This window comes from Aptenodytes forsteri, unplaced genomic scaffold, assembly GCF_000699145.1.
Source record: "Aptenodytes forsteri isolate BGI_AS27 unplaced genomic scaffold, ASM69914v1 Scaffold171, whole genome shotgun sequence".
Classification (NCBI taxonomy): Eukaryota; Metazoa; Chordata; class Aves; order Sphenisciformes; family Spheniscidae; genus Aptenodytes; species Aptenodytes forsteri.
In genome coordinates this window covers 4,700,038-4,719,891 of record NW_008794211.1, presented here as the reverse complement: position 1 = coordinate 4,719,891, position 19,854 = coordinate 4,700,038, and the positions used below count along the sequence as shown (strand labels likewise).

Genomic DNA, 19,854 nt, shown 5'->3' with positions numbered 1-19,854 from the left:
ATGCAGGCCTCCTGGCGTTTTTGCCTGACTTCCTCTTTGTTGGGATGTATTGCTCCGGAGCTTGGAGGAGGTGATCCTTGAATATTACCCAGCTGTCTTGGGCCCCTCTTCCCGCCAGGGCTTTGTCCCATGGCACTCTACCACGCAGATCCCTGAAGAGGCCAAAGTCTGCTCTCCTGAAGGCCAGGGTAGTGAGCTTGCTGTGCGCCCTCCTCGGTGCCCTGAGGATCTTGAACTCCACCATTTCGTGGTCACTGCAGCCCAGGCTGCCCTTCAGCTTCACATTCCCCACCAGCCCCTCCTTGTTGGTGAGAACAAGGTCCAGCATAGCACCTCTATGCCAATATATAGGGAAGCTCTGTGTTCCAAGCAGAGTGATGACTGACACCAACTGTCCTAGGCTGCTAAGCATTTCTGTAAGTCAGGCCTAACCTCTGTAGCCTAGCTTTTGAAAATGAGGAGTAAGCAATTGATGATAGATGGAAAGTTTGTCATCAGCTTATCAGGGTTCACATGCAACCTCTGTGGCAGAGAGAGAAAAAAAATCAGGAATTTTTTTTTTTTTATGGGCAGCATTCGTGTGAGCCATGAAAACCCTTCTGTTCTTCTCCAGCAACCTGATTTTTTTTTTCTCCACTTTCTAGCTTCTGCTACTCATCTGGCATTCTTCATCGAGTCTTGAAATGGCTGTTTTTACTTGAAGTCTAACTTATTATGGAGTAAATTCATCCTGTGCATTAAATGAGTCAGGCATGCTGTTGAAAAATAATGTTGGAAAATGATAGACAGATTGTATAAAGAGAGATAAAGTAACAGCAACTGAAGCCTCAGGGTAGTTTAATTTTTTGTTTAAATTTATTGAAACAGTACCATCATCTTTAAATAACTTCTTGCGTGTTTATTATGCAGTTAAGGCCAGCATGCTAGGCCTGCCTACCACAAAATGTTGATGAGTCCTATGGTAATGGTTCTGTGAAACTTAGCAGATAGCTTACTAGAAAAAACTTTATCTGCACTTACTATGAATTCTTGTTGTTTTTTTGAATAGTGAAGTTCACGGTCCAACCTGAAAGTTAATGCACAGGGGGTTGTGTTGGTGGCATTTAACAATGTGCTGTAGTAGAATAAAAATCGAACTCTTTCTCAGGTGTAGGTAATGTATTCCCTTTGTTCAAGAAGTTTGAAATAATTTATGGGTAGGATGATTCTAGTCAAAGACATTCTTAAGTGGCAGGGCAATCCACTGTTCCTGGTGACAGATTTATTTCTGCCTATAAGCTGCAAGTGAACCATCATACTTGATCTATGAACTCCTTGCTTGAATAGAGGAATATTGCAAGTGAGAATTCTTTGTATTCATGAATGCGTTTAGGAAAAGATAAGAGTTGCCAAACAGATAAGGCAGCCTTACTTTTTTTTTTCTATGGATGGATGAATAAGGTAGTCCAGAAAAAAACCCAATACCCAGCCATCTGAATGTCTTTTTGTTATACTATGATTTCTAACTTGTTTTAAAAATGTAATGGTTATAAAAAGTTACTAGAAAAAATAATCATGTTTCCATGAAATGCATATGTAGTTTCATGATCATATCATATTAGAACATATTTCTTTATTTCAGTGAATGGTTCAGAGAAATACTGCACAATGTGCTTTAGAATATAGATATAGAAGAATGGATTTGATTTAAGGAATTTATTAATAACTCAAAACTTTCCTTTTTAAGGGAGCAAGTATATCGGAAATTAAGAAACAGTACCGTGCACTATCGCTAAAATACCATCCAGATAAAGGAGGAGATGAAGTTATGTTCATGAGGATTGCTAAGGCCTATGCAGCGTAAGTTTTTTTTGCCTACAAAAAATGGGAACTTGATATTATGGGGAAGGAAACCTCTAAAGTAATAATAGGGATGACCTAAGCAGCCAGGGAAAATGTGTTTGGATACGTAACAAAAGTCAAAACAGTCAGTTCAGTGCATACTTGCTCTGTACAAGTTAGAAAGGATGACTTAATTGTTTAGCAACTGTCAGAATACTGTAAGGTGTTAGGTCTTTGTATTAAACTTCCATGTCAGCTAGGAAAAGTGATTCCAGTGCAATACATATTAAATCTTAAAGATGACAAAGAACAAAATGGGTCTTGCAGTTTTTAACCAACCAACCCTGTCGCAGCAATTCTGAAGCATTGCTTAGAAAATAAATATACTGTTCGTTTCACCTGGTGATAAAGCCATAGAATAAGAGACAGTATTTTAACTCTGTTCCCATCTAGCGACAAAGATGTTTCGTTCTGAGTCAGTTTTCTCTCAGGTCCCCCATGTCCCTCTTCACTTGCACTTGCCTTGCAGTCCTGATTTTTTCACTCAGTGACTGTTTCATATTACCTATGTAGTTCTTAAAAGCCGAATCCTCGAATCCTCTTTTCCTTCAGAGTATTTTTTGGCCTTACCTCTGCTTAGAGCTTTTTTTTTTTTTTTTTTGATCTGAGAGATGATGTGTAATATTAGAATTTGGTAGAAAGGAAATCCCTTTTTATTGAATTTTTCCATAATCAAGATGCGGGTTTGGGTTTTGTAATGCTGTTCATACATGGAATATTAATACAGCTTTATATTCTTTTCTACTCTAAATGATCATCTGTCAGAGTCCAATACCCTCTGACCAGGTTCTTCTAGGTACTCCACGTGTGGAGCATGTAATGTTTAATGTCAAATTTGCTTATCTGAAGACAGTTGATGTTACATGGGATTTCTGATTTAGCAGAGTGATACATTTGTATCGTGTTTTTAGTATATTTTGTAAGTTAGACTTAGCAAAATATTGCAATTTCAGTATACTGTTCAATCACAATAGCAATGTGATTCCCATTACCGATCTCTGTAATAAGCTCATTGTCACGATGCTGGGCATCCCCAGGCACTGGGAAGGCATGTGTGGGTTGAAGCCAGCTCAAGCCTGTTGTTCTCTTCAAAATTCTTTCGCTACTTGTCTAGTTTTTATACTCTTATGTTGGGCTGAGCCAGGTATGTACTCCCCCCATGCTGGTCTTGCAAACTTGAGGAGAAACATTTGCACTACCAGTTGATCTGCTCAGCTGTTGATAGGTGTTTACCTAAAACAAAGGCCACCCTCCGGTCCCCTTTGTGTTGAGACAGAGTCAGGTTCTTTGCACCAACTGTGGTGAGTCACTGTAGTCAGTCTGTGATGTGCTTCACTGCACATCGCCCTTGCCCATCCCCTCTGAGCCTTCTTCTGTTGTAGGGGTATATTGGGTCAGTCACATCATCGGAGAACCTAGCAAATTGGTGATTTCTGCTTTTAAGTCAGTTGTCTATGTCGTTGACCTTACTGACTGTTTGAGATTCCTGTTTGGGGTGAAGTGAGAAGGAGAACCAGCACCATGCTCACTTGAGCAGTTTTGAAATCATACTTTCTGCTTAAATACATCTGCACACTATGCAGGTCTCTTCAATAGGATATTCTGGCGTTGCTTTCTGAACTCCTGAAACATCTCACTTTGCTTTGCAAGCTAGCACTCAAATGCTTGGTGATACAGTTTGATACTTCAAACACTAGTGCAAGGGCTGTGGCAGAGGCGTATCTTGAAGTAAATGACGGTGAAGTTCCTTAGCTATGCTGTCTTGAAAGAATATAAAAGCTACCCATTCAATGAGTCTGCTTGTTAACAAATGTGAGACTTAGAAATGATCAGGACATGTCGGACTCGTTCACTGGGTTTCTTCCGTATAGCGAATGCGTGGTGTTCTGTTTCCCAAAGCAGTAGTCTTCCTTCTAGGAACAGGGATTCTGTTTGAGGTGGTATATTTATTGCCAAGAAACTGTCATTACAGAACAGGCATAGAAATTGTAAGATTTAGGAGGCGGTGTCTTAATTTATTTCTCTCTTCTTAAATATGAAACTAGGGAGTTCCAGGGAAAAAAGCAACCAAACGCACACATGCCATCAAAGGTTAAAAGTCTAGAATAAGCGAATTAAAAGCCCACAGGGACAACTTCTGCTGTGTCAACTCATCTTGCATATTCACCTTCCTTCCAAAAAAAGACAATGTTTTCAACCTTTGTTGTCTTTCAAAATTTGCTGAACTGTAACCTGGCATTGAAAAGTGCTCTTTGATGGGTACGCAGTCACTCTCATGAAAGGGAGATGTGATTGTTCCATCTCCTGTATGAGGGTGCACCTTCTGTGTCTGATTTCTTTTGCTGTCAAAGTGCTAAAAGAATTTGCCTGTGTATCATGGAGGAATACAGCAGTATTGTTTCATATCAGATTTCATACAAACAATAGCAGAAGCTGTTTAGCTTGCCAGACCATCTCTGAAGGATAGTATAAATACCATGTTTTAAAGTTTCTGTATGTTAATGATGTAGAGAAATTTCTTCTGTATTAACTTAATATCTCTTCTTGATACTAGCTTAACTGATGAAGAATCACGAAAAAATTGGGAAGAATTTGGTAATCCAGATGGACCACAAGGTAACAATTATGAATGACAGAAGTCCTGTAATTTCTGTGCATTGAGCTGTGTAATATCTGATCATTTGAGAAGCACTCAGATCTTAATGCATATAGAATAACTTTTTCCTATGATTTGAAGCAATGCATCCAATCAATTCTTTGCTTGTGAAACTGGCTCTGGGGTGGTGGTGGGAGGGGAAGGCAGGAAAGAGTTTGCTTTCACGTTTCTCAAACTTCTTATTAGGGGAAAAAAGAGAAGGGTATTTTTTTAATTAGTCAGCTTCAGTAAGTTACCTAGAGAAACTTGCCAATATTAAAAGGAGGTATAAGTGAAAAATAGAATAATACTCATCAGAAACCTGTCACTTTTAAACATTTCTTAGTATTTACGATCAGATACTATAAATGTATATTGAAAAATTAACAACTAGCCATAATGCAACAAACACACTTCGAAGGGATGTACGTGAGGATATGTATGTATTTAAATAAATATTGTATACACATCTGCCTTCCATTTGCTGGAAGCAGTACTGTTTGAGTGTAGCTTTATGCCACCTTCATCTTGCTTGAGGAGTCCTGGTGATTATCCCTATGCTGGTAGATTGTTTCTGGGCAGGTAGCTACATGGAAATTATCCTGATGATGGGGTATTAAAGTTTTACAGTAGATGATCCAAACTAAAACAATTTGAGACTGAAAGTTAATAGATTATTTTTTTCCCTCTTATTTGCAGTTGCGTGAGTTGCTTGTAAAACATCTTTGTGACCGTTGTCTAAGTGGACTAGTTGTGAGGAAGAATATTGTATATTTCTAGCTGCTTCTGATACTCATTACAAGCAAGAAGGAAACCTGCCATCTGTTAGGACAGGCCTCTGTAGATCTCTGCTTGTTGATGCCCTGCAGTTCGCGGGACTAAGTTATACTGCATATCTACATGGAAGGAGTTAAGGCCAGCGTGGAAGTAGTAAATTGAATTTGTAACTTAATTGTGAAGTTACTGGATGACATGAGGGAACTCTGTGCTGGAAATTCTTCTCCTGAATTATATCCATCCAACATGGGAAATTAATTATAAAAGGGAATACACTCCCCGGCCCCTGAACCAGTGTTTCAAAAAAACAATCTTCACTCTCCCTTCAACAAAACAACTGTGCCAACTAAATCATAGTCTGACAAAGGCATTTCTGATGGACTAAGGTGGTGGTTTGGTTTCTTTAACCACTGTGTTTTATAGCATAGCAAACTTCTTTCAGCTCCTAGCTTCTCTAGGTTTCCTAGACAGGCAAGTAGGAGGACTCTGTCCCTCTTGCTGCAAAATACAAATACAATCTTGCTTCAGAAATGCTGTCACAATATCAGCAAAATGGTGCTGTAAATTTTAGTCTGGTATATGCACAAATAGCTTTCCTAGGGCCTTTCCTGATGTTAAGCTGTTTTTTGTATCCACAAGCTACTAACTTAGTGTTGCCGAGGCATAGGATTTCAAGTTAGGCAATATGTCAGTGTCCTTGAACAGACCTGAAGCTGTGACTTCAAAAGAAAACTCAGCCAAAAGCTGAGAATTTAAAGGCATGAAGATCCTTGAGCGGTTGGCTCAGAGATCGCTTTCACAGACTTAAGGGACTCTGGATCCCCGAAGGGCAGAATGAAATGATTCTTTCGTAGGGCAGCAGTTTGTACTGTGTGTGAAGCCTCCTGCTCTTCTGAAATCCTAACTCAGACTATGGTGGAATTGGAGTTCTCTGCTTTGCTTCTAGGTCTCTCATCGTTGCTTCATCTGAAGGGTGGGAAGAAGCCTGAGACTTTCTCTCTCCCATCCTCTATTCTATAACCTTGTTCTACACTGAAGTGTGAGGAGCTTTCTAATGTAGTGAAATTCATCTTCTCTTCATTTATACACCTGTGGTGTAGAAATCTGCATGCAAGCTATGTACTCTAGTTTTTTAGTTCTATGTAGTCAAAGAATGGAGACAGTCCCTTTATAGAGGTATATTCTGGGATGAGATGAAGCGCATCTGGTGTTAGACAGGTCTAACCAAGTTAGATGAGGTACATCCCACTCTCTGTGCCCAGCGCAAAGGAACAGCAAGCAGTGTTCCTCTCTATCCAACTGAAGCAGCATGGAGGTTAGAGGCAGGCAAACAAGATTTTCTTGCCTTCGGCATGACTTGCTCCTTTACTAAAAGTAAAATTCTGAATGTGCAAAATCATTTGGAGAGTGTTCAAAGCAGGTGAGGGCACCTGGAGAGTGAAAAGATACGCTTTTAATAATGTAAGGCAGTTTTAGTAGACTATTTCCCCTTGATGTTTGCTAGTGCTTCAGCTCAGTGAGCATGGATGGGGGCAAGCAGACTCTCAGACCAGAAGAGAAAGAGCTTTGTACTGAACAGCTACTGCTCCTGGAACAGTTTGAAGCTACTATCCTAAAGGTGAAAAATATTGTAGGAAACTGAAATTGGTATCACCAGTAAAAGACACATTACATTTTTAGTAGATTCTTCTAAAAATCCATAACCATTAACAGGTACGGAAGTATCTCCAGACTCTTCTCCAGAGCAGGGCATTTCCTATGACTTAATGTGCTAAATTCACCGGGTGTTATTCTGTTGAACTCCTAAGCTTGAGATACGGTCAAGCTGGTCAGTTGTTTAATTTGAGTCTCAGCAAGTAGTAGTTCCCGACTTAACTACACAGAAGTCACATTAGGCTTACGCATAACAACTGGTTGTCTGAATGGATGGCTGTCACAATCTGTTGAGACAGTATCAGAATAGTATCTAAGTACATAGGGGATCCTAGTCTGTCCTTATGTAAGGCAATACTCCTTACTGATACCTGCTAGTAACTGAGGAAAGCATGGGGTTGGGTTTGGGTTTTTTGGGGGTTTTTTTTGTGTGTTTGTTTTTTAAGCAGGCTCTTGAAATTTGTAAAGTTTTTTTTTTTTTTTTTTTTTTTTTTTTTTCCCTTGGTTTCCTAGGTGGAATAGCTAGCGTTTGCGAAGTTCTATTTATTACCGCTAAAGTGTCTGAAGACAAGCTATTTTATGCTGTTCTGCATTCAGATCTGTGTACTGTAGATGTTACTGTTAAAGAATCATGTCTTCTATTTTCTGCAGCCTAACATCTTTTGAATTGAAAAGTGTTCCTTTGTTACCAATCACACAGAAATTTGAACTGGTAGAGGGTTTTATTTTTACAATTTACAGCTTAGAACACTTTAAAAAAGTTACAAAATAATAAAACTTTTTCCACAGAATTCATTTGCTCAAACAGTTTTCTTGCAGTTCATGTATTTACTGATCTATATGTATTTAAACTGCTGAAAACTCTGCAAGGCAAAGCTCATAAATCTTTCCATCTGTAAAATCTTTCTCTATCTTTTTATATATTAATAAATCTTGCATATCTATTTCACTGCAATATGTTAAGGTAAAATCTTTGGTATTTCAGATGTTATTTTATTGCACACTTGAGTATTTCTAATTTGTTTTTTGATTTTGCTAAGTTTATTAGAATTTTGCTTCTTGAAGTGATAAACACGAGGATTTTTTTTGTGGGTTGGTGGTTTTGTTGGGTTTTTTTGTTTGTTTGTTAGACTTAATGTGACTTTACAACAATTCCTTAATACTTTATGGTGAATTTCTTTTCTTTCATTCTACAGCTACAAGCTTTGGTATAGCTTTGCCAGCTTGGATTGTGGATCAGAAAAATTCAATTTTGGTGAGTCAGCTTACTTAGCCTAAGATTTTAAGATGAACTTTCAAGTGTTCACCTTAAAATGTTTGTGCTTAATACTGCCCATTTTAGTGATAACACGTAGTTAATAATACTTCGGCCCAAATGCACATTTTTGAAGCAAACTTCAGGAGTCAAAAGTGTTAGAGTAGCTTAAATCGAACCTTTGAGAGTAAAATATTAATATGCTTGGAAGGATCTCATTGCAATGATAATGAGGTTGTACTGTGGTCACCCCTGCTACAAAGTGTGTGTTTGTTGCAAGGAAACACATAGAACTGCTTGTTTCCTGGATTTCTGTAGTTCCATTTTTGGCTTGCTAGTGATGCTGTAATCATGCAGTGTCTACATGTTCTTTCTGTTGCATTTGTTGCTGCAAGGTATTTGGCTTACCCGCTTGATTTCTTTTAATGCGGTAATCATCTCTGTCCACTGCATTACAGTTTAGCTGCCAACTCTTTAATTATTAAAGGAACCCACCTGAGACAATGCATGGATGATTTAAAAGATTACTTATACTAAACTGATACTCCTTATTTAAACCCTACTCAACTGATTAGATTACTTGTAAGTTGTTCTTCAGAAATAATTACAGGTATTATGCAATAAGCTTCCATTCATTTGTAGTAGGCTTCTGGTAATACTACTTGACTGTATTTTAGAACAAAGATTAAACAAGAGTGGTATTAAGTAACTGGAGTGTCTAATGCACTACGTTTCATAATTTATCTCTAGGTTTTGCTTGTATACGGATTAGCCTTTATGGTTATTCTTCCAGTTGTTGTGGTAAGTATTATCTGACTAATGTTCTACCCTCTGTAACCAAGCTGTAAACAAAGCTGTCTTAGACATAAGTAGAGTTGTTCATTCTTGCCTTTCATGGAGAGAGAGCGTGAGTGAGCTTTTTTTTTTTAGTGTGGGTGTTTTATTATGTAAAAGATTTAGCTGCTGTAGAGTTTCCAAAAAAATGCAGTGCCATGATGGAGAGAGGGCTGTAGGGAAAATACTAGATATCACAAGAGTTAGAGACTGAGTTTATGTAATTTGTCTTGCACCTTCTGTCATTCATCACATGAAAATTAGTATGATGTGATGAACTTAAGAGTATATTCAGTGGTGTTACTGTAGAGCCAAGACTGAGATGTTTGTAGCTGGTGGTACTAGAATGATTACTGCATATGGAACAGGTTGTTGCTTTGGTTTCTCCTGGCTGCCTTTGTTTTCGTAACTTCAATTTTTATTGATCTTCTGTACACCATGAGGTGTCTGCCCTTGAGAGTCCTTTGTGTGAGGAATCAATTGCTAGGTGAGTGGTATTTCAGGGCTCGGGTTTGCCCTACAGTATTGCTTTTGAACAATATCCCTTGTCCAGTGATTGTGCATTTGTGGTATGGCATGAAGAAAGACTCAGACAATTGACACCCAGAAACTGTCATGCTTTTGGGAAGACTTTTATTTGAGAAAGTGTCCGGGGGTCTTGGCAGCTGCTTGCACCTCTGTGTGCAGAGGCTCAGCCAGGCATTATCCCGTCTCTTTGAGAGTCTTTCTGCATAATTGAGGATTCAGTGTAGAAAATTAGATGTGGCAATTTCAACAAGTTGTTGAATAAGAAGACTAAACCCCAGGGTACAATGTCTACCTATTTTTCTCGTCTTTCCTTTTAGGTTTCAGTTGGTATCTGTTGGTGCTATTTTGTATACGTGTACTTTTAGTGATTTATACCAGGTTTATCATAGCTCAGGTAAAAGTAAACATCCTTTCTGTTGTTATGAAGAAATGTCCTGAGCAGAGAAGAAAATAATCTGCCTCTTCTTGCTCCTATACCAGATGTAGACTTCTGCATTCAGACTTGTCACTGTAAATTTCTTTTATAGTCAGTGAAGAGGAATAGTCATTTTTATGGAGCAAGTTATTCTATCATTTCATTCTAAAGTAGACATGCAAGATGATTCATGCCTTTAATGGGCCTGTTTCTCTTTTATGAATCAGTAAAGAAGCCGAAGTTAACTACAGTGTAGTCATCCTATATTTGAGATAGGCATCTGAGGTAAAGTAAGGCTAGTTCCACCCTTGGAATCCAGATCAACAAAAAAGGAAAATACTGATACGTAGTTCTTCCTAGACCTCCACTGACCTAAATAATGTTCTGTACATGAGGCGAGAGAGATGAGCTGTATCTGCAAAAGCAGTCAGAGCAGCCTCTTTCATGTATATTTGGACTGGCTGTAGTTATATTTTTTTCTTCCAGTAGACAAAAATTTGATAGCTATGGGATTATAGTCTAAATTTTTCTGCAGAAAAACTTTAAAAAAAGTTGTGTACTATTTTGTGTCAGGGTTAATCTATTCATAGAAGAATCAAACCTAATTTATTAAAAAAAAAAAAGTGTTTATGGGGAGCCAGTCCTAGAGCATTTCCCAAATAATTAAGTAAATTGCAGACTTCTTGCTATGGTAGGGGAATTTACACTATTGCCTATTAAATTAATAGTAGTAAGCATCACTTACTACTTTACTGCTTGTTACTTTTCACTTGTGATAAACTTTACAATAGATTGAGATGTATCTTGGATGTGTTTTCTCATGTTAGTGAGCTTTGCTTCCAAGGAGGAGTTTAATGAACAGACTGCAGTTTATAACCCAGCACACCACTTTTCGTAAAATATATTACAGAGTATAATCACTGTACAGTGAGTTCCATAATTTGAAGTCACTGGTTTAATGCTAATGAGAGAATTATTGGAGTGTTTCTGAAGGGTTGGAAAACTTTTTCTGTCAACCTGAAGGCGTGTGGCTTAATTCTGAAAATTTGCAGCAAGGGCACTGGGCCACATCCAAATTCCCCTTCTGAAAAGCATTTTCTGATTAGGTGACTTAAATTATTTTTTTTGCAATGAGAGAAATCTCTTGCTTTGTTCTTGGTTTGACCTTGGTCTGCCTAAACTGAGTTTAACTTGAATGCTGTGTTGCACAGTAAGGAGTTACCAGTAAATCGAGAGGATTTACTGTTTAGTGCATTCAGTACAACAACGCCAAAAATAAATAAAGCACTGTATGTGTGTGTGTGCATGTGTCGGGGGGAATTCTCTAGGCTTGAGATAATCTAAAAACTTTAGCATTAGATTCTCTCAGATGAATATATTGGTGTGCTTTTAAAATTTGTGTTGGTACATTTTTTTTGTTTCCTTCTCCTTTCTGAGATTCAGTTGACCGTAACATAGGTAAAGTCAGTTGGGCTGAGCTAACAGGTTGTGAACAGATACAAGGTGATCCAGTATAGCTGTTCTGATGCTTCATTGTAGCTGGCATAATTTTGTTCTTGTTAAATATCTCAGGGTTCCTGGTGGTACCGATCAATACGATACAGTGGAGATCAGATTCTTATTCGGACAACTCAAATATATACATATTTTGTCTATAAAACACGGAACATGGACATGAAACGTAAGTGAAAGGCATCTTGAAATGTTGATGTGTTCATCTGAAATGTCAATCTGCTGATGTTAAAATACTTCTGCCTTACAAGTCTTTATTAGGTTAAAATAATTTTTCTGGTTATTTGAGAATTTTTTTAAAAACTTCATTTTGTTGCAGGTGAAGAGTGCTCTGTAAGAAGACAACTATTTGGGGGAGGGAGTCATATAGATCTATATCTACATCTGTCTATAAAAAAACCAAAGGATATTGTATGCTGGGAAAAACAGACGCTGACCTGCCTGTAGTCCTGAGTTACTATGTGGCCACTGGGAGTGCAGCCTGTATCTGCGTGTTTTCTTCTGTTAATGTTAACAAAATGGGCTTTGGGAATTTTCTAGGGAGGGGCTGTCATAATTTTTTTTTTGTATCACCAAGGAATGAAATAGCATTACTGGTACTCTATTCTTACTTGTTATGTTGTAGCTAAATTTGTTCAAAAATTTTGCTCCCTATCAATTTCATGTTACTTTGTTACTTGTTTATAGTTTTTGATATACTTATTTTTCTTGTCTGCTCACTTTTAAAGAAATGAAAATAAAATTTTCTGGGGAAATCTGTAGATTAGTTATGTTGGACTTTATCTTGGTCCACAATATCCTCAGGTGCAGAATTGGATCTTTCAGTTTGGAGGCTGGTATGGGCCTGAAGAATTAGCATGGTACCAATAAGTTCTAGATTGGATTTTACTAGATTGCATGCTCAGAGCAATTGAAAAGCAGAATAAAACAACAAAAAAAACCCCTTAAAAAGGGGTCATAAATATATTCTTGTACTCCTTTGAATTGCACTGTTGTTTAGCTTTAGATTTGCTGAAAGATTGCTGGAAGCATCCACGCTTGATACATCCCTTTCCTGCTGAACAGAAATGCTTCACAGATAATCCGAGAGGTCTAGGAGATAAGAGTATGGAAATACATTAGCTTTCTAGTCACAGCACAAATGGATTTGTGTGTGGGGTTAATTTAGGCCAGTTTATGCTTTCCACCTTGTCATACTCCACGCTTTTTCCCCTTTCCGAACAGCTGGGTGTGAAAGGAGGAAGGGGAGAGTAGGTGAGACACCTTTAGAAGTTCAGGGAGTTCGCTGCAAACCTGTTCTCTTCTTTCTCCAAACTTGGCAACAGTAGATTATTTCATGTTGAACCTTGCTCAGAACCATAGCTTTGAGGCTTGCCTTGTCTCTCCTATGGATTGGTTAAAAAGTTAACCGTAAGTTTAAGCGGCCTTATTTAAGGACTTAACATTTTCAAGGAGTCCTGGGGTCAGAGGCAGGTCAGTTATTTACACTGAGGTCTGTTGTGCAGTCTGAATGAAAAATGAGGTGCAGCTGCGGTGGCTTAGACAAATCACACAGTGATCAGGTAAGGCTTTTGCTTGGTTGTGAGTTCCACACTGGTGTAAGGTACCAGTACCAAAAGTCAAGGCCTGGGCAGATGTAATCAAACCGGGCTAGGGAAATGGTGAGACAAATCTGCGTGGCTTGCCTTGTGTTAGATATTTTTAAAAAACTCATTTGTATTGAAACCTAAAAAACTTCCTTTCTTGAGGATACACAGTTGTGGATCTTAAATAAGAGGAAAGTATTTATAATTGTCTGAAACCCTTCGTTATGCTCTGCTCAGGAAGTAAATAGATAATTGAGAATGGAAATGAAAATCGATGCTCAGGGAACTTGACTTGTTGTTAGTAGGTGGAATTCACTGAGCACTGCAAGTAGGCAAAAATAACTGACTTGCTCAGAAAAGAACTTGCTCAAATTTTAAGAATGAAGCTTGTGTAGCTATTGCTGAAAAAGTTATTTTTAACTGGAGCAAATGATGGGGTGAGCTTTCATTGTCTGTTTGAGGCACCTGATATGTTCGTGAGCAGAAAGGTCATAATGGGGCTAAAATACCCCATTGTGTAGGTCTTTCATCTTAATTACACAACAGAATATTTTGAGGTAGTATGGATTTTCCTAATCCATTCTCCTAATCACATTAGGAGAAGAGCAGTCCATCTTAATGGGATTTGTTTGCAGGGGTATTTATTGAACTGCTTTTCTAATAATTAAAAGAAAAATTTTTGGTGAATTTTTGATGCTGACTGAATGGAACATGGAGTTGAAATTTTGCTTCCCGCCTTCTTTCATCTTAATTACACAACAGAATATTTTGAGGTAGTATGGATTTTCCTAATCCATTCTCCTAATCACATTAGGAGAAGAGCAGTCCATCTTAATGGGATTTGTTTGCAGGGGTATTTATTGAACTGCTTTTCTAATAATTAAAAGAAAAATTTTTGGTGAATTTTTGATGCTGACTGAATGGAACATGGAGTTGAAATTTTATCCTTCCCGCCTCCCCCTCCAGTACACACATTGTGGTGGAGCCACAGGCATGTGAATTGCTGAGAGGAATCGTTCTGTGAGCATGCAGTAGTAGTCAAACTGCTGTGCAGTGACGTCTGCCAGTCCTAGAGGAGTCTAACTATGTTTTTGTAAAGACATTTAGAATCAAATGCTGGACTTGATGCCATGCAAAATGGAGCCTTGAGTGATCTCTTTTGTCTTGTGCCAGGCATTGGTTCTTGCCTCCTTTGCCCTGTGGCAGTACTAACTGATCCACTAAATAGAGAACGTGGTATATTCATGGTTGTTGGGGGAAGAGCGGGAATAAGTTTTATGGCTGAGGGTTCTGAAGAAATCGCTCAGTGGCATAGGATGTTGCTGACATTTTCTCTGTCTGCCTCCTATCTTTGCAGGGCTTATCATGGTTTTAGCAGGGGCATCTGAATTTGATCCTCAGTACAATAAAGATGCTACGAGCAGACCAGCAGACAACATTCAGATACCACAGGTTAGTTATATCAAGAGATGTTTTATAAATAACTGACCCCTTCAAGGGAAGAGGGAGATGGCACTTCTAGGTGACCAGATGACAGTATTCAAGTTCTCAAGGCATTAATTTTGTTGAGATGCAACTGTATCTCTTCAGAAATAGAAATCAGAAGCTAGACTTGATTTAATTTTTTTAAAAGAAAAGATAACATTAATTGGTGATAATGCTTAGCTTAAATGGAATCAGTTCAGTATATAGGCTGCTGGGTTGGGTTTTTGGGGAGGGGTCAGCTAAATAGGGAATTAGAGTGGAAGTCCTTATAAATTTTGAGTATTGATATAAGGTGATTGCCGTTTGATAAAGTGCTTTTGAATCATTAACACATATCTGGTTAAATATGTTAATAGTGAAATAAAATTATTATCTGATGTCTGAATTAATAATCTCTTTAAATATTATAAAGATTCTTCCATGAATGTCAGTTCCCCTCTGGTTGCCTTTTATTTTCATTTCCACTCAGTCTTCCCAACAGAGATTCCATAATGTATACTGTGGCAAATAATTATTGCTAGCAGAGTTTTAGGAAGTCTTAATTATCAGCAACTAACACTTTGATTTTAAGAAGTTTGAAGCACAGTATACAAAATGTTCCAATGAAAATGTTCTGAGTTTGCAAAATGAGGGAGCGTAGTCTCACAGATTTAACCTTTGCATGCACACAATTGAATTTTCAAGTTGTAAACATACTTTCATGTCCTAAACATAAATAAAATATACTGAGAAACCTCTTTACTTCACTGTCTTTGCTTCTTTTACAAATTCTTTATTACCTTGTGGACTTTAAGAGAAGGAGCTGGAATTGTGGTTAGGTGAGGTTTTTCAGCAGGCATTGCGCTTGGGAGCACGTGACTGGGAAAGATCACCTTAATCACCATAGGAGTCTTGTTTGTGACCAATTTATATCAGTGTGTTTTGTCATCGTTATTCTTGAGTCGAAATGATTCTTGCTGTGTGTATCCTTAATGCATTTATAGACAGAAGCAATAGCCCATTTGTTCTCTTTTTGACTTAATTTTGTTAAGCTAGAAAAGCTGCTGTCTTTTAATCCCCTCTTTCCCAAAAGGCTCTTCATTTCCCTCATCCTGCTACGTGCTGAATAGGGTACTGTCCCCAGTTGATGTATTTCTAAATTTTACATTATTTTTTATTTTGTCTGCTCAGAATTGTCCACAGTATTCCATCTTAAGTCTTAGCAGTGCCTTAATCAGTGGCACTGCTATTCCTGTATTTCTGCAGGGAATAACTTTCAGCATACTGTTTTCCACAGCTGTTTCATATGGTGGTTTAATACAGGTAGTGTGGGATCACGGTTTTCCAGATTTCTCTTGTCTTATATACCCCTGTTTTCCAGCTAACAAGCTCCCATCTTCGAGCTGCAGTTCTTGTTAGTATGCAAGTGCATGACCTTGCATTTTATACTATTGGATTTTGTTCCATTTCTAAAGCTGCAGTCATCTGTGTTCTTTTTTTCTTAGTATGTGGCAGTGCAAGTCTCCAAAGCATCAATACAGAAGGGTATTGCTAATAATTTTTGTTAGTGTATCCTGCTTTTTGGGCTATGATTATTGTTCCCATTTTTATTTCACTGTTTTACCATAAACCCCGTATCGATACTTTTATAAAAGTTTTCCTATCAAAGTTTTAGTTGTTTTGGTCTGGTGTTATACCAGGATGTGCTTATAAGGAACTTCTTATTAGAAGATCTTGAAATTTTCAAGTGTAGGGAAAGGCTGGTCAAAGGTCAGTGTAGCTTTGGCTGTTGATATCCTAACTTCCCTTTGTGGTTGGAGATTTTTAAACCTCAGTCTCCCCTCAGGTGACTTGACCTAAAAAGTGAAGTTTCTGGGCCATGTATTGATTCTTGTAAACTATGAGCGTCTGTTAGTCAGCTTTGCAGCTTCTCCCTCCAGGGTTTTCAACAAATTCAGATGAGAGAGACCTGTTTGAACTGTGTGTCTTGGTCTAGTCAGGATCAAGATAAGTCATCCTGGATAAAGAATACCACGCTTTTTTTTCAAGTCGGTGCTGTTTATAAATAAGTTAAAATACTTGATCTTCAGCCTACCAGGGAGTTCAGGCTTATAACCCTCCTTCCTGTGATACTTGAGGCTATTTCTGAGGAAGTTGGCTAGGTCTTAGACGGGTGAAAGGTCTCAAGATGATGCTGTTGCTAGTGCATATTGAGTTTCATATAAATATTGTAGAAATATGGTTGAATCTTGTAAACCTTGGCAATAAAATCAGATTTTAAACATTTATTTATCGATACAAATTTCCTCAATACTATTCAAGGCAAGTTTCTTTTGTGCAATTCTTTACTTCCTCCGTCACACCCACATTGAAACAAGGCATTTAAAGATACTTTTTGACTTTTTGGAGCTGGGTTATGAATAAAAATGGCTAATGTTCATCTCTACAGAACTTTCCAGGGAAAAGTTACTTAAAGGCTTGCTTTGTGAATGTAACTTTTTTCCTTGTAAACTGTTCTCCTTCTGTATTTGTTTCTCTTTAGCACCAAAATAGCTATTTGTATTTAACTATTTTGTTTTAGCTAATCAGAGAAATTGGTGGCATAAATTTAAAGAAGAATGAGCCTCCACTCACCTGCCCTTACAGCCTGAAAGCCAGAGTTCTGCTGTTGACTCACCTTGCCAGGATGAAAGTTCCTGAGGTCCTTGAAGAAGGTAATGGCTTCTCCACTAACTGGATATTGTTGGAAACAGAGCAACACATTGCATGCTACAGTACTCATAAACATACTTTTTGTCCATTAGAGTTGCATGGATCTCTGCTCAATAATCTCTATGCAGTGTACTTAGATTTTCAACTTTAGTGACTCTCTAAAACATTTACTTAGCATTTTCTTATTCTCTTGATAGCCCTGTAATATTAATATCCTAGTTTTTAATGCATTTTGGCTGCAAATGTGACTGATCGTTTTTTTTTCTTTGTAATAGAATAAAGTTAAACATGTGAAGTGTATTTGCCTTTCAGAGTAAAGAAATCTAAGATAAGCATAATATTGCTCTCTAACATTTCCATTCATGGTTATTTTTGGAGTTGTTTACCCCCACTAGGTAAAGCAAGGGTGACAAGATTAGAACTTTAAAATGTCAGTTACATGAGCTTCAGTTTTGTGTTTTGCAATTTTTCATGCTTGTAAATATACAAACTGAAATGTTTCTAAATGCAGTTCTTAAGTTTCAGCCATGAGCTTCATGGTTTCTTAGGCTGACCAGGAAACTTGAGTTGTTCTATATTTTAATGCAAGTGGGAAAAAAAAAAACCCTGAACCAAACAAACAATGAAGGTGCTTTGGTTCAAATTTTTCAGTTTCTTTCAAAAGAAAAATGATCAGTTTTAAGTAGCCACTAAAAATACCTCCTCTTCCTTGCCACTTAGTTACTGTTTGTACTTAGAACTTCACAGATCTGTATTCAAAAGTAGTTAGTACTTCACAAATAATATTTTTCCCAAAATCGGTGTTTCACTTAAAAGTAAAAATCCTTTTTTTTTTTAATTACCTGAAGAATTAATAGTATTTTAATAAGACTGGTAAATCGTCTGCGCCATCCTGTTGCTTTTTTAGATGGTTCTAATAAATACTTCATTTGGTGTGGAAGCTGCTTGTCTGGTACATAAAATTTGTGTTCCCTCTTAGCACTTGCTCTTTCCTGTTTTGTTATGGAGTGTTACGGATGGGTGTGTCAATGTGAATAAAGCGATATTTTCAATAAGATGAGAATGCATAGAAATTAAGACTGTACCATTAAATGTCCTGTTCGTGTAAACACTCCCCTTTTTTCCTAATAGAAGTGCAGCATAATTGCAGCCAGTTATGTCTTGCAGATCAGCAGTTTATCCTGAAAAAGAGTCCTGCACTACTTCAAGAAATGATTAATGTGATCTGCCAACTAATAATAATGGCTCGAAGCCGAGAAGGTAAGAAAAGAAACTGTATAATTAAAACTAGTAAATATGATTCTTCATTGCAGTATTTCATTGGTTCTTGTGAGAAACTTAACCTGTGATATTTAGAAATGCCTAAATGCACTTTTGCTCTTTTCACTGTAATGAGAGCGCTCTCCATTTTGAAGATTGAAATGCTGCTGCTGCCGCCAAGTCCTGCTCTGAAATCTTGAGTATCTGTGTTCACCTTGTAATTTTTGCAACTAAAAGTTTCACCTTAAGTGCAATTGAAAACCTTTTCTTAAAGATCTGGTCCATTTTTGGTAGCAAAGCACTTAGTATAAGACACATTGAACCTTGTGTTCATCTGTCTTTTAATTTGCACTTTCACAGTTCTTCCTCTTCTGTTACGAGTGTCACTTGTGTTTTGGCTCATTTCTTTGCTGTCATTTCTTTGTGTGTTGCTCGTATTTCTCCATTTCTGGTTCCTATGCTGTTGATACTGCTATGTAGTTTTTTTCCCGAACTTGTAGTGGCAGGTGCTTTGCCATAATTGACGTAAAAATTACAATTTAATTGAAATGTAATATTTAAGCTTTTTATTTCTATTGTAAAAAGGCAATTATGCTGAAGATGGTTGCTTGCAGTGTAAAGAAACAAAGACTTGGATCTCATTCCGTTATTGCAACAAACATAGGCAAGGCATTTTTTTTTTATGCCAAACTGGGGACCATTTTGCTTGCCATCAAATAATACTCATTGGTTGATCTTTACTAGACCAAAATTCCTTTAGCAAGCATTGATAGCCTCCTAACAAGAATGGCTTTGGAAGATCTTTCCCAGCACTATTGCAAGTGGTGCTGGAAATTGTGCTCCATAACCAGATAAAGTACAAGAGAGGGGACGTGAGCAGATAAGGCTGTTGCATGCTGGCTTATGTGTCCTGTTTTAGAAAGAAGTATTGATGAACTATATTTCTGTTTCTCTTTTAAACCCTGTCTTTACTAGTCTGTGAGACTGCTGGGGAGAAAACTTGAAACCTGGAAGGAAACAGTAGCTGTATTTTTCATTGTAGAAGTAATCTTCACCTAACATTAGATTATATTTATTAATGAGTATCATATTAAGAGCTCAGTTGTGGATAGATATTGGATACCTTTTTGTGAATATTCTCCAGACTAGCACTGTAACTAAATTGCAAAGATATCTCCAGTACAGATTTAAGGTGAGGAAACTAATGCTGTGAAACTTACATTATTAAACTAATAATTTCATAAAAAGCTAAGTAGCTGTTTTGGAAGTGCTGGTTTTGTTGTTGTTTTTTTTTTTTTTTTAAGTTTTGCTAGCTGAGTAGGACCAAGCCCACATTTTATAG

The 19,854-nt window shown here is 37.5% G+C and overlaps 1 protein-coding gene across 2 annotated transcripts in view; it reads left to right on the top strand.

Moving 5' to 3' along the window:
* Positions 1-19,854, top strand: part of SEC63 (SEC63 homolog, protein translocation regulator) — a 47,330-nt gene that overhangs the window by 5,590 nt on the left and 21,886 nt on the right. For both annotated transcript variants that reach the window (XM_009285244.2, XM_019473570.1), the window contains 8 exons: positions 1,727-1,839; positions 4,436-4,497; positions 8,143-8,201; positions 8,952-9,002; positions 11,551-11,659; positions 14,434-14,528; positions 17,122-17,254; positions 18,420-18,512. In XM_009285244.2, coding sequence (XP_009283519.2) covers positions 1,808-1,839; positions 4,436-4,497; positions 8,143-8,201; positions 8,952-9,002; positions 11,551-11,659; positions 14,434-14,528; positions 17,122-17,254; positions 18,420-18,512 — 634 coding nt within the window. In that variant the 5' untranslated portion in view covers positions 1,727-1,807. The remainder of the gene's footprint in view (positions 1-1,726; positions 1,840-4,435; positions 4,498-8,142; positions 8,202-8,951; positions 9,003-11,550; positions 11,660-14,433; positions 14,529-17,121; positions 17,255-18,419; positions 18,513-19,854) is intronic.